The sequence below is a fragment of the Callithrix jacchus genome, chromosome 2 (genome assembly GCF_049354715.1).
Source record: "Callithrix jacchus isolate 240 chromosome 2, calJac240_pri, whole genome shotgun sequence".
Lineage (NCBI taxonomy): Eukaryota > Metazoa > Chordata > Mammalia > Primates > Cebidae > Callithrix > Callithrix jacchus.
Genome location: NC_133503.1, coordinates 117,064,083 through 117,078,323, shown reverse-complemented (window position 1 = coordinate 117,078,323; position 14,241 = coordinate 117,064,083). Strand labels below are relative to the sequence as shown.

Here is a 14,241-nt window from a genome sequence, read left to right as displayed (position 1 = left end):
TCTCCTCTCTCTCTCCTCTCTCTCTCTCTCTCCTCTCTCTCTCTCTCTCTCCTCTCTCTCTCTCCTCTCTCTCCTCTCTCTCTCTCTCCTCTCTCTCTCTCTCTCTCTCTCCTCTCTCTCTCTCTCTCTCTCCCTCCCCCTCTCTCTCCCTCTCCTCTCCTCTCCTCTCTCCTCTCTCCTCCTCTCTCCTCTCTCCTCTCTCCCCTCTCCCCTCTCTCCTCTCTCTGTCTCTCCCCCCTCTCTCTGTCTCTCCTCTCTCTCTCTCTCCTCTCTCTCTCTCTACTCTCTCTCTCTCCTCTCTCCTCTTTCTCCTCTCTCCTCTCTCCTCTCTCTCTTCTCTCTTCTCTCTCCTCTCTCTCTCTCCTCTCTCCCCCCTCTCTTCTCTCTCTCTCTCTCTCCTCTCTCTCTCTCTCTCTCTCTCCCCCCCCCTCGGTCTCTCCTCTCTCGGTCTCTTTCTCTCTCTTCCCCCCATCTCTCTCTCTCTCTCTCCTCTTTCTCGGCCTCTCTCTCCTCTCTCTCGGTCTCTCTATCTCTTTCGATCTCTCTCCTCCCTCCTCTCTCCTCGCCCTCTCCCCCTCCCCCCCTCCGTCTTCTCGTCGGTTTGCTCTTTTCCCGGGACTGACTTGGCCACACTAATCGTCCCCCTCCCGCAGCAATACGAAGACTTACTACTGTTTTATTAATGATTATTGAAGCGTTGTTTGTAGTTTTGAACAGTCAGGTGATTTTTTTAAAAAAAGAAGAAGAAGAAGGAAAAATTGGATTGATTGGAAAGTTTATTTTTAAAATCATCTTTGGGATAAATAGGAACCCTTGACTCCGATCGAATTTGTGCCAATAACTGCAAATTCCAGGAGTGTGCTTTGTCGTCATTAAACCTTTTAAACCAAGATATACTTTGGATCAAAATATAGGGAGATCCTACCTGTTTCTTAAAAGGATAGAAAATGAGCAGAATCCAGACTTGGATTGTGCTTATATGTGAGAGAAGAAAACAATCCAAATCCAGCATATTTCACGAATCATTAAAATGGTGGGGGTTTCATCCCCATTAAAAATTTTTTCCAAACATTTTCAATGATACTCTCTCCACGCTCATAAAATCTAATTTTTAAAACTTTTCAAAAGAAATCAAAATAATTTCCTTCTAATTCTTTTACCCATCGCTAGGCGTTCTCCCCCTAGTCATCCCTTCCCCCTCTGGGGTGTGTGCGTGCGTGTGTGTGTGTGTGTGTGTGACCATAGACGACCCATACTAATCAGGTCTCAGAGTAAATAGCAGCGCAGGACGATCTCAATGTAAATTGCGCTTGTCAGAAACACACCCCCCTCTCTCACTTTCTCTCCTCCTCCCCACACCATCCCAGTCTGTAGGTAGCTAAGAGGGAAGGGGGGGGAAAAAGAAAGAAAGCAAAAGAGGAGGGGGGAGGGGCTCTCCAACCAATGGCGTGCGGGAGGCTTGGCTAACCTTAGCCTCCCATTTTCTCTCCCCCCCGATTCAGGGCTCTGACCAGTCAGTCGCCTTTGATTATCAGTTGCCAGCAGCCCTTCTCTTGGCTCCTTGACACGAGCTCCATATAAGGCAGCGATCTCCATAGAAACGTGTCAGTTTCAATAGTAGTGTCAAAGTTCACTATATACAGACATTCGCGCAGATCCCCCTTTCGGAAACATTGCTCTGCGAGTCCACCCGTTTAAACGCATTCAATTTTTGGGTCTCTCCTCTCTCTCTCTCTCTCTCTCTCTCTCTCTCTCTCTCTCTCTCTCTCTCTCTCTCTCTCCCCCCTCTCCTCTCTCCTCTCTTTCTCCCCCCTCTCTTTCCCTCCTCTCTTCTCTCTGTCTCCTGTCTTCTCTGAACCTCTCTTCTCTCTCTCCTTCCTCTTTTCTTACATATTTTACTAGTTGTTTTCCCCTTCTTCTCCTTCTTTCTTTTCTTTTTCTCCCTCCTCCTTGTGTCTTTTACTCCATTCCTGCAGAAGAGAGAGGGCTAAACTTAAAGAAAAAAAAGGAGGAGGAGGAGGAGGCACCCCCTTCGTATTCTTCTTATCGTTATTTTATACATATATGATTTTTTTTGGAGGGAGGGTGTTGGTTCCCGGCTGAAGAGCACTTATTTAAAATACTAAAAAAAGAACATTTTTGGGCGATCTCCAGGGTTTTTTTAACTAGCTCTGTGTGTTATAGCAGAAGAAGCCGAAGAAGGAGCAAGAAAGAGGAAAAGAAGAGGATTATTTATTCGACCTACTTTGGATGTCTCTCTCGCTTTTCCTTTTTCCTTTTTTTTTTTTTTTTTTTTTGGCAATTATTTTCTTCTGATTTTTATTTTTTCTATTTCGCTGTGAATTCGTCGCCGGCGTGAATTATCCCGTATTTTTCTCCCCCTTCCGTCACCTCCCGAAAGAAGAAGGCAGCGAGAGCCCGGCGCCACCGGTACAACAAAAAGAGCAAAGTGTGTGATCTTCCTCGCCGGTTGCCTCCCGCTCTCCAGCGCTGCCTTCCTGAATGGCTGGCTGCGTCCGGCCCTGGACCTGGCCCCCCGACACCCGCGCGCCCTGATCGCCGCCGGCAGCCTCGCCCAGCGCCCTGCTTGGCTCACCGCGCTCCCCACACTCCTGAGCCCGGCGAGGGCTCCCGCCGGGACAGCGGCGGCGGCGCGGGCGGCCCCGGCCTCCGCTCGCGCTCCGGCTGCGGCCCCGACTCCTGCTCGGACTCCGGCCCGGGCCCCGGCTCCTCCAGCGGCGCTCGCCGCAGCAGCTCCGGCGGCAGCTCCAGCGGCGCCTGCAGCCGCGACCTCCGCCTCCTCCTCCGCCGCCGCCGCCTCCGCCCTCGCCGGCTTCCTCTATGTCGGCTCAGCCCGCGCGCTGCGCGTAGCCCGAGCGGCCGGCGGGCGGGCGGGCGCCCGGCGCGGGTGAGCGAGTGTGTGTGCGAGTGTGTGTGTGCGCGGGGGTGCGGGCGAGGCGGAGGGCGAGTGTGTGCGCGCGCCGTGGCCCATGCCCGCCGCCCCCGGCGCTGCGCCCCGCGCCGCTCCCGGCTGCCGCCTGTGCCATTTCTGATTTTGCAACTTGGGGAAGAAGAAAAAAGCGAGAGAAGGGAGCTTGCTCGCCGGGGGGTGGGGAGGGGGGGAAGGAGAGCGCGGCCCCCCCAGGAACGGAGCGCGGGGGGAGCGGGCGAGGGGAGCAGGGGTGTTGGGGGGGGAGCCTGAGAGCCTGGGGGGGCTGCAAAAAGAGAGAAAGAAAACAGCAGGAACCACAACAAAACGCCAGCAGGGCGGGCGGGCGCGCAGCAGCAGCGGGGCGGCCGAGGCAGTAGCGGCGGCAGCGGCGGCGGCGGCGGAGGCAGCGGCCGGTGCCCGGCTCGGGCTCGGCTCCTGCGACCCCGGGGCGCCCGGCGGGCCCCCCGCCCCCTCCCCCTCCCCCCTTCCCCTTCCCTTTCCCCTCCCAGCGCGCCCGCGCGCCCCGCGGCCCTCGGCGAGCAGCTCGGCTCCCCCCAGCGCTCCCCGGGCCCAAAGATATGGCAATGGTAGTTAGCAGCTGGCGAGATCCGCAGGACGACGTGGCCGGGGGCAACCCCGGCGGCCCCAACCCCGCAGCGCAGGCGGCCCGCGGCGGCGGCGGCGGCGCCGGCGAGCAGCAGCAGCAGGCGGGCTCGGGCGCGCCGCACACGCCGCAGACCCCGGGCCAGCCCGGAGCGCCCGCCACCCCCGGCACGGCGGGGGACAAGGGCCAGGGCCCGCCCGGTTCGGGCCAGAGCCAGCAGCACATCGAGTGCGTGGTGTGCGGGGACAAGTCGAGCGGCAAGCACTACGGCCAATTCACCTGCGAGGGCTGCAAAAGTTTCTTCAAGAGGAGCGTCCGCAGGAACTTAACTTACACATGCCGTGCCAACAGGAACTGTCCCATCGACCAGCATCACCGCAACCAGTGCCAATACTGCCGCCTCAAGAAGTGCCTCAAAGTGGGCATGAGGCGGGAAGGTGAATATTTCTTCTCTGCTTCTCTCCCCGCGCTTCGCTCTCCTCCCTGGCTCGCTCTTTCTTTCTCGCCCGGGTGGTTGCTGTGTGGGGCTGGGGCTCGTGTGGTCCCGGCCGGTCCCAGCTTCCCTTCTCCCCGCTGCCTTCCTCCCCCGGCGTCTCCCCCCCTCCCCAGCTCTCTGCCGCTGCCTCCCCCTCCCGGCCTGCGCTCCTCTCCCCGGCTCCCCCACCCCGCCCGCTGCCTGCTCAGGATTGTGTCCCTGGGATCGTGAGCTGTGGCTTAAAATCCCCTTCTTCCCTCTGTCTTGGATGTGCTCGATGTGTGTCTCCCGCGTGTGCGTGAGGCTGCTTGGGGCTGTGCTGGCATGAACTTGGGGAGGGGTGCTTATTTCCTCCAGAAAACTCTGTTTCTGTGTTTTTTCATTCCACTTTTCCCTCCACCTCTTCATACCCTTTATTTAAAATGGGGGAGGGCTGGGGGCTGGAGTACCCTGAACCATAGATTCATTGCTGCCATCATCCTTTTGGAAGCTTAGCTTGGAAAAAGAGGAGTGAGATTTATTGCACTTGTAGGTCTAATTAGGGGGGAAGGGGGGCTTCTGGCCCGTTCACTGGTTCCCTCTCTTCTTCACGGAGCTGGGGCCGCCTCCTCCAGAGCTGTGGCCTTGTTTTCACCCCTCTACTTTGAAAGGAAAGTTTGTGACTGAACCGTGCTTTCATAGTTCTGTCATTTTTTTTAAAGCATGATACTCGTTTTATTTCTTCATCAAACTCCACCCTCTCCTTAAATACTGCATACAAATTACAATTTACAACGGCATTTACCGATCCTTCTGATTTGGCCATAATGCATAGACTGCAGCTGGCATGAGCTTCCACATCATTTAATCCCTGTGTTGTATGGGTTTGTGTTTTTTTTTAAAAAAAAAACACAACTTTTGATGTTGTATTTGGATCTGCTTCATGTTCATGTGGCAAGAGATGCAGTACTTTTCTTATAAATATATTTTGCCGTTTACAGTTAAAGTTTATCTCTTGACAATCATTAAAGATGTCTTATAGTCAAATTAGAGAACCAGTCAATTTTGCAGAATGCAGATTACTCTTTCTTGTAATTGACTTTAAAATTATATTTTATATGCCAGAAGAAAAGAAATTGAATTCCTTCAGATCTGAAGGAGCAGGCAAATATGACTACTTCATTTCTAGCTCCAGGGAGATTTTGCAGGCATCTGGAAAAAAAAAAAAAAAAAACTTTAAATTGTACTCTCACTTAATTGAAAAATAACTGCCAAGTTCAAAACTATAATTAGAAAAAAGTATTCTAGCCATTATGTTTCAAGAGCTTAAGTTGCACTGGAACTTGTATTAAAATTAGAATCAAAGCAAACTTAAGAAAATAGGGCAAAACCTGAAATAAGACAGCTACATGTACATGAACATAGCTGTATTAATTTGTTGGGGGGAGAGTTCAGTAGCCCTAACTTTTCCTAAAGTTGTCTTTGTTTACATGGCAATTTAAAACGCTGGCACTGTTGAAGTAAAACATACACATTAAAAAAAAAAAAAAAAAACTTTGGTCAGCTTTAAGAACTCAAAGCATGCTTACGTTTTGCATTCAGATGGTTAATGAATCCAGTGTTTTTGCAGTTGAAAGCTCGTGCATTCACTGGGCAAAAGCTGGCTGCAGGTTGCAGTGGCACCGCACAGGACAGACATTAATTATATTTCCCACTTTTTTCAATAATGTTTGGCTACTGTAAGTTCAATTTTTTTCTTGAAAATTTTCAATTTTCTGTTGCTTTTAATAGTGAGAACTTTGTATGAGGCGACGGGGAGGAGGGGAGAAGGGAGGGGTGCAGGATACTTGTTCTCTACTCAAAAGTTGTAAGTGGTTAGTAGGATATGCAACTTGTGTCTATTTTAAGAATCATTCTATAGCATTTTAAGAGAATATGGAAACATTTTATCAGCAAAACGCTCCTTGCTTGCAAATGAGGAGGCCTCTAGGCATTTGCCTAGAACCACAACCTTCCTCCGGTTTCGCCTTTTATTTAATCCCTGATTTTTTTTTTTTTTTTAATTCTGAAGGGGTGACTGAGGTTTCATTTATCTTAGTGTTCCTCCTTGGTGGCTTAGGGGTTGGGTGGCACTTTCTTGGCCTTGCCAGGGTGGGGACCCTGGAGTCAGGCCTAGTTCCGGCGGGGCTGAGGTGGCCAGGGGCTCAGGCGATGGACACATCGAGCTACGGAGCTGGAGGGCCTCACCCCAGATCTCCTCGCGGTGTGGACTGTGAGAGCGAGCCAGAGAAGATGCGCAGGGCGCGTGTGGCTGCGGGAAGAGCTTCTGCATTGTGTTGGGTACGCTGCGGCGCGGCAATGTTCGCAAGCCCCCTGGATGCACATTGCCTCTTTTCTCTCTTTCTTTTTGTCAGCGGTTCAGCGAGGAAGAATGCCTCCAACCCAGCCCAATCCAGGCCAGTACGCACTCACCAACGGGGACCCCCTCAACGGCCACTGCTACCTGTCCGGCTACATCTCGCTGCTGCTGCGCGCCGAGCCCTACCCCACGTCGCGCTACGGCAGCCAGTGCATGCAGCCCAACAACATTATGGGCATCGAGAACATCTGCGAGCTGGCCGCGCGCCTGCTCTTCAGCGCCGTCGAGTGGGCCCGCAACATCCCCTTCTTCCCGGATCTGCAGATCACCGACCAGGTGTCCCTGCTACGCCTCACCTGGAGCGAGCTGTTCGTGCTCAACGCGGCCCAGTGCTCTATGCCGCTGCACGTGGCGCCGCTGCTGGCCGCCGCCGGCCTGCACGCCTCGCCCATGTCCGCAGACCGCGTCGTGGCCTTCATGGACCACATCCGCATCTTCCAGGAGCAGGTGGAGAAGCTCAAGGCGCTGCACGTCGACTCGGCCGAGTACAGCTGCCTCAAAGCCATCGTGCTGTTCACGTCAGGTGAGGCTGCGGTCGCGGGGAGGGCAGGCCACGCTGCCGGCGAGCGCAGGCCCCGCGCCGCCCGGGCCTGGCCTTTGGAGGCTCCCGCGCGGCGGGTGCGGGGCGGGCCGGGCCCTAGCCGGACACTGAGCCTGGCCCGGGTCTGCGACCCTCGCGCGGGGACCGGCCAGCCGCGCAGCTGCCATCTTGGGAGCTCGGCGGTGCGGGAGCGGAGGCGGCGCGGGTGTGGCCGGCGGGCGACCGGGCCTAGTCGCCCGGACCCTTGAGTGGGACCGCGGCTGCCGCGGATGTGTGTCTGAGGCGGGCGGGGTGGGGGGGAGCAGTGCTGTGGATCTGCCTGGCTGCGCAAGTGAGCGGGTGTTCGTGTGTGTGTGTGTGTGTGTGTGGTTTGTGTTATGTGTGAGCCAGAGCTCAGCGTTTCTGGGGGAGGCGAGGGAAGGAAGAGAACGTGGGAATGTGGCTTCTTACCTTGTGTGGCAAGCTCCTTGGATGAGTTTCCCGACATAGGGAGACACAGAGAAAGGTGGAAAGAGAAGAATACGCACAAATAAATCGTAAATAATCCCGCTTTATTGCTGCCTGATTTTCCCTTATCGGAAACCATTCATGTTTGCAGTTGCTGAGGTTATTGAGGGTCGTAAAAACAGGATTCGATCTAAACAAGAAAGATAAAAAACAAAAGCAATACTATAGAACCCGCAAGTATAGGAGGATTCCCCACCTAGAGATGAATTACAAAGCTATGCAAAACACATAAACATTGGAAATTTAACAGAGTGCCTTAAAAAATATCAAATTATGTGTAGGCAGTGGTAACATGCATGTTAACAATTTCTCTTATGATAGATGGTTCAAATTAACTTCCAGGAAAGTGCATTAATGTTTCCTTTGAAGGGCTCTGGTCTGAGCCTCTGAGAACATTGCCCGCTTTTTATTATTGTAACCTGCAAGAGGGAAATATATAAACACCCAGGACAGCAGGTAATGGGGGGAAATAGAAACAAAGCCAGAGAGAAGGCTGCTTAGACTGGATCTTGGGCCCTGCCCACTGTGAGTAGGGTTAGCTGCAGTTTTACCACCATTATTGGCACTATTGTTTTTAATTCCTCCATTCAGAGAACAAATAAACCATCCTAATAAATCTATCCTGGAGCCAGGCTTTCCAATGGCCAAATTAAAACCATTCTTGAGCAGAGATGGCAAAATCCCTTTCCTAAGGCCTTGTTGAACAGTAAGCAACGGTATAATCTATCAATATTTCTTGGCTTTCATGCGTGAAGAATCGTATTTACATTGTATTAAAATGACTCTTAAATTTGCACAATATTGTAATGTAGCAAATGTAGTATTAATATCGATCTGAACAGCAGATAATTTATTTAGACAAGAGCATCTCATTTGTATGCAGGGTGGCCAGAGCCATGGACTTGGACTGCCCCCCTTTTACTTTCAGTGCAAATGCAGGTCTGCTAGTGAGAGAGGGAGTTATTCTTTCCAAGAGGATAAAGTGCAAACCTTAAAACAAATGGAAGATTTATGGAATAGCCTCCTTGGTGTTTGAATGCATTTTATCTTAATAAGTCTTCTTGATGGAAATGTGTTTTTCAAAAGTGACAAAGAGCCTGGGAAGCAGCAACCAGGCTGCTTCAGCTCTGGCAGGCCTGGGGCCTGGCTGGCTCTCTACTACCAGGCTCTTTAGCCAAATTCATCAGGAAGCAAGCCAGTGTCAGGGAAGCTGGGGTTTCAAAATCTCATCCAGCGAGGTGTCTTGAAGCAGAAATGTGACTTGGAACTGGACAGAAGTCCTCTCAGGAAAGGTCTCCCCTCTTTTTTCCTTACTCCCCCTAAGGTTCTTTGAATCCGCCTTGACTTTGTTAATCTCATGCCCTTTCCCAGAGAGTGGTGAGGACTGTGCAGGCTGCAGGGAAACATTGTGGAATTATTCATGCTTTTCTTTTAACTTTCCATCCTAAAACATTCCTGTGAAAAGTGTTCCTTTAAAAAGTTTTCCAAAGAAGTTTCTTGAATCAAGGCTTCAAGGTGCAAGGAGTGCCTAGAAATGAACAATAACATTATTTTGTTGGAAAATTGCAAGGAGAATATCTGAAAATGGAAATAGAGCTGTCAGTAGTAATTCACCCCCACCCCCCATGCAACACATTTCCACTTTTGACTAAACTTGTTTTGATTGCTAGCCAGAAGGGAATTCATGGGAAGCCTTCTCAAAGTCATCCAACTTTTAAGCAAACTTTGAATGATGGAAAAGACAGTTTTAGACATATTGTCCAATGTGGTTTGCTCTGGCTAAGTATTTGAAGCTGGCACCGGGGTCCCCCGTGGTGGTTTTCACATTTGGCCTCCGGATGGTATGTTTAATCCTTAATATTCTGGACTCCATCCAAGGACTAGGTCATGACCTGAACTTACTTTTTTAAAAAATTCATTAATTCATACATCTAAATATTCCTTCAAATAAATGAGACTTTCTCTGAAAGGAGCCATCTAGTTAACATAAATACAATAAATCCATTTTCAGCACAATAATAACTTTGATTTCTAGTTATAGCAGCTGATAACATCTATATTTCCTGAACACTAAACTCTTCTGAATGCACAACATGAAATATATTCTCTGCACTACAAAGACTAAGCCAGGAGGGCCTGAGCAGTAATGGTTATTTATTTACATAATTTCTTTTCCATATACTGTAGAAGAAATATTGAGAGTTCCCACATTGACACTACCATATAAAAAGTGTGACATGGATTTTGCACATTCTGCCTCATTTTCTTATCTGGAGTATAACTCATGGAGCATAAATATGTACTGCATTACACTCCCTGGTCACCTAGCTTTGTCACCACAACCCCCCAGTTGATCTGGGAACTCATACCTTCTGTCCACATTTGGGGGAATCCTGTTGCAAAGGGGTGAGAGAATATTCAGACTGGGAAGATAGGCCAGAACCAGGGCTCCTGACGAAGGGAAGCCACAGAGATGGCTGGCTGGTACCTGACAGGCAGGCCCAGCTACATACATTTGTCTCCAAAGGAGGGAAGAAATGGAAGCAGTCAGCACAGGGCCCAAGCAGGCTTTTCCTGGGCTTGTCTCTTTTGGAGCCGCCTGTTTGGGAGTCAGGAAATGACCTTGTGTTCTGGGGACCCTAATTGTAAATGTCAGATAGATATTTTACTGACCTGAGGGGATGCCAGATGGATCTTAAAAAAATTAATAATCTGCTGGGGTACCAAGGAGTCCTTTTCACATTGCATTGTCTGGGGCTCAGAATGATCCATAGCATCCAGGCAGATAATGCCTGTAAAGCAAGCTATATGTAAATATGGGTTTGTGTCTGAGTGAGGGTCATTCATCAGGGCCAGGTTAGCAAGCAGGGCCAAACTCAGGGTCCCCTCTCTAAGTAGCAAAGCCCCACGGAGCTCTTGCCACCCTGGCTCTGCTAGCCGTAAAGTCTCGTTTGGCTTCCCAAATCAGACCAGTGTGGATATACCCAATTGGCTGGCTGGAGTAATTAGACATCTGAGAGGAACCTAAGTCTGTATCTGAGGTCAAAGGGGACTTGCCTCAGAAGTTCTTGAATTATCACTAGTTTTATTTGTATTTTTGCTCGAGGCCATAGCCTTGTAGATGAAGGTGTTAGAATGCTTTGTAAATCCCAGTTCTTCAAATATAAGGACAGAAAGCTCAGAAACTCAGCAGACACATGTTTTGCTTTAAATCATTTGTTGTGTCTTCATAGGTTCACACTTGCCCATTCACAATTATACAATCTCATTTTGGGGGCATTGCCATGCATGAATTTTCTTCCTAGATCTATATATTAGCAAACTCTGCCTTTGATCTCTAGTCAACCTCCTGACTGGCTAAGGGCTCCTCTGTGATCTTCCTGTTTTTTAAAAAATATTTATTATTAATACAAGAAACAAGTGGGTATTTGAACTAGGAGAGGACACCTTTACTCCATTACTCCATTCCTCTTATTCCATCTTTCCCACCCTTTGCTTGCCTCTAGTTAGTTTATACAGTATAATCTGCTGTCCTGAAATATTTTTAGATGACCAAGACAGGCCTTGGTTAACATGAGATAAGCAAACAGATTTTGAGATGCTGTCATTGTGTGCGGGTGCATTTTTCTCTCTTGGTCCTGCCACCAAAAGCTTATCTCCCTCAGGTCCCCCTCAACTCCCCACCACCCACAACCCCCCCACCCCCCAGTTCTGAAGCAGCAGCAGCTGCTGCTTGTAGCCTAGCTTTGTCTGATCACTGAAGATGTCTCCTTTCTGCAGCCTGGAGTAACTGAGTCATATTCTTTCTGATTATTATACAGCTTACAGAGATGTGACCAATTTTCAATTACTTGATCCAAGGTATAGATAGAAGTGTACACCTTCACCGAGGATTTGCTGCAGAGCCCTTGCTTGCATAGATAGTGGATCTCAAATCCTATATTGCTAAAGCATGGGCTTCATCTGATTCCAGGCATTGCCAGCCCATGATTCCTTACCCCCTCCCATGTGTTTGTTCACTACACAATCTAGGTTCTCCTTGAGAATTCTGGTTGGGGTCATTTGGGTTTGACAGGACTCCAGGAATCCTTTAAGAACTGCCTTCAGGCTGCATATTTTTAAGGGGTACTGAACACCCCCAAATCAGAGGCAAAAGGAGCAAAAGTCCCCCCTTTAATGAGCACCGCCAGCAAGATGCTCCCCTGCAGGCCGAGGACAGGTTGTTATGCACAGCAAACATGGTTCCAGCATTGTACATTATTTAATCCAAAGGTGAAAGAGGAAAAACAAAGGGACTAGAGAGGTTGCTGCCTCTGTGTGTGTGTGCCTCTCTTTTCAGCTCCCCTAGGCTTGGTGGGGGTTTGATTTATTTTTATTTGTATTGTATTGAGGGCTGGGGAGAAGGGAATGAAGAAGGGGATGGACAGGTATGGGAGGGTGAATTTTCCTTTTTTCGTTTACTTCTTTTTTATTTTTTCTTTTCTCCTTAAAAAAAAAAAAATTAAAGGCTTGTTTGTGCCTTTGCTATTTGTCAGCCTAACCGTGTGCTCCCTTTCCCTGTCTCTCCCTCCTGTGGCTGCTTGGGCAGACGCCTGTGGCCTGTCGGATGCGGCCCACATCGAGAGCCTGCAGGAGAAGTCGCAGTGTGCACTGGAGGAGTACGTGAGGAGCCAGTACCCCAACCAGCCCAGCCGCTTCGGCAAACTGCTGCTGCGACTGCCCTCGCTGCGCACTGTGTCCTCCTCCGTCATCGAGCAGCTCTTCTTCGTCCGTTTGGTAGGTAAAACCCCCATCGAAACTCTCATCCGCGATATGTTACTGTCTGGGAGCAGCTTCAACTGGCCTTACATGTCCATCCAGTGCTCCTAGACCTTGGGCGCTTCCCACTTGCCCCCCTCCCCCCCGTCCCCCTAGAGACTCAGAGGACCCACCTGGGCCAAGGACTCCAAAGCCGCGGGGACACCGGGAGGTGCAGAGGCCCAGGCAGGCCAGGCGGGAGGGAGGAGGGCCGAGGCAGGAGCAGCCTACCCAGCAGAAATGCAACCCGAGCTGCAAAGCATGGGAAAAAGAGACTCTTTTAGAATCAGGTCTGTGAGCACCTTGGGGAAGAAAAAAAAAAGTAAAAAAAAAAAAAAGAAAAAAGAAAAAAAAAAAAAAGAACCTTGTGTCTGTCTGGTGAAAAAAATTTTGGAAGAGAGAACCATGAGAATTTAATAAAACAGAAGGAAACTAATGGACCTTCCTGGATTTATTGTGGACGGATGTGGATATATTCTGTACAGAAAACAACACATATGGAAGTGGACTGAATCCTATGTAGAAACACACCCACACTGAACATTGTTATTCATTTTGTAAAATACTAGTCTTTATTTTCATTTTTTTGTAAAATTTAAACATCGTATGCGCATAAAGAAAAAGGAAACAAGAATTAGGGGAAAATAACATTTTCCAAATAATTATAAAAAATTGTCCTGTGTCTATGTATCTATATCTGTTTTGTATTTTTTTCTGGTTCCAAACCAGATTTCCTGTGATTCTATACTAATAATTTTTGATATAACCCTTTGCTTCTTATAATGAGTGCGATATATGTTGTCGAGGCTGTTCTTCAAGAATTAAAATTGAAGTGAAAATTTAAACAAAAATAAAAGAATTTAGCAAAACCCTTGTGTCTGGTTGCTTGATAGATGTTATCTGTGCAAGAGAACTCCTTGCTTAATTTCCACCTCAACTACTGTTAGAATTTGGGGTTTTGGTGTGTGGAAGGGGAGACTTTTAAAGTCTACTACCAAGTTAGTTAGATTCATTTTCTAAAACCAAGCTGCTACCTTGGTTTTGTAAATGTGGAGGGCCAGGCTGTACCTGGACTGAGGTCGGCGGGGAGGGCAGGGCGCCTTGGTCGTTGACTTCAATTATTGAGACCTTGCTGGCTGCAGGCGGCCAGTGCTCAGCTGGGCCAGGGACTGGGGCAGGCAGGGTCGTGTGCCGGGTGAGCAGCACCGGGGCGCAGCCTGCTTTAGTGTCTGATGGCGGCAACCGGGGCTTTACTGCAGGTGGGAACTTGGTGAGCTGGAGAAACTACAGTGGGGCATGGAGAGCTGGAGGTGGGGGTGACGGGAGCCGGCCGTTCAGACGCTACTGAGCCCTACGCTGGTAGATCTCGCCTCTCTCCAGCTCTGCTAGACGGTTGGGGCCTCAGCGCTTAAGTCCTGGCTTTGCTCCCGCTTATGGTCCGCTGAAGAGTCAGGTGCGGTTTGCCCTTCACTTCAGACCCTGCGACATGGGTTCCCAGAAGGGTCCTGGAACTCGGATGGGTGGAGGGAACCCCTCCCTGCCCGGCTCTTGGCATTTAGGGAGGTGGACCCAGAACCTGGGAGTCAGAGGGCTGGAGCGGGTTCTTCACAGAAGAGGTATTTGGGCCCTAGTGGCCCTTTGAGGGCAGAAGCCTCCCCCTGAGGCCTATCGGTGGGTGTGCTTGGGGGGCAGCTCTCTGCAACAGCTTTCGGAGCATGAATGTTTTATAGGATCAGAGCCGGCGCTGCGAGAACACATACTGCCAAGGGAGCTCTTTCTTAACGTATTAATAAAGCCAGATCTTTTAAAATAACACCTCTCACCCCTCCCCCTTGCCTCAGCCCCAAACAGGCCCGGATGAGGAAAGAGCTTCACTTTCAGAAGTCACTGGCAATGTTTTGCTTTCAATGTACTATCTAGAAGTCTCCCCGTCCCCTCCCCGGCATTCCCCCCCCACCATCACCAAATGCATTAACCAGTCCTACAC

General features: G+C 49.9%; 1 protein-coding gene across 2 annotated transcripts; it reads left to right on the top strand.

Moving 5' to 3' along the window:
• The first annotated feature begins 3,042 nt into the window (after window positions 1-3,042).
• Window positions 3,043-13,123, top strand: NR2F1 (nuclear receptor subfamily 2 group F member 1). 2 transcript variants are annotated; one of them, XM_035291214.3, is made up of 4 exons: window positions 4,199-4,305; window positions 5,621-5,729; window positions 6,405-6,932; window positions 12,046-13,123. In XM_035291214.3, exons 2-4 carry the CDS (start codon window positions 5,717-5,719, stop codon window positions 12,324-12,326), a joined length of 822 nt encoding a protein of 273 aa, XP_035147105.1. In that variant the 5' UTR covers window positions 4,199-4,305; window positions 5,621-5,716; the 3' UTR covers window positions 12,327-13,123. The 2 variants fall into 2 exon arrangements, with proteins under 2 accessions (XP_035147104.1, XP_035147105.1); XM_035291213.3 differs by lacking the exons at window positions 4,199-4,305; window positions 5,621-5,729 and adding an exon at window positions 3,043-3,973.
• Window positions 13,124-14,241: the final 1,118 nt, after the last annotated feature.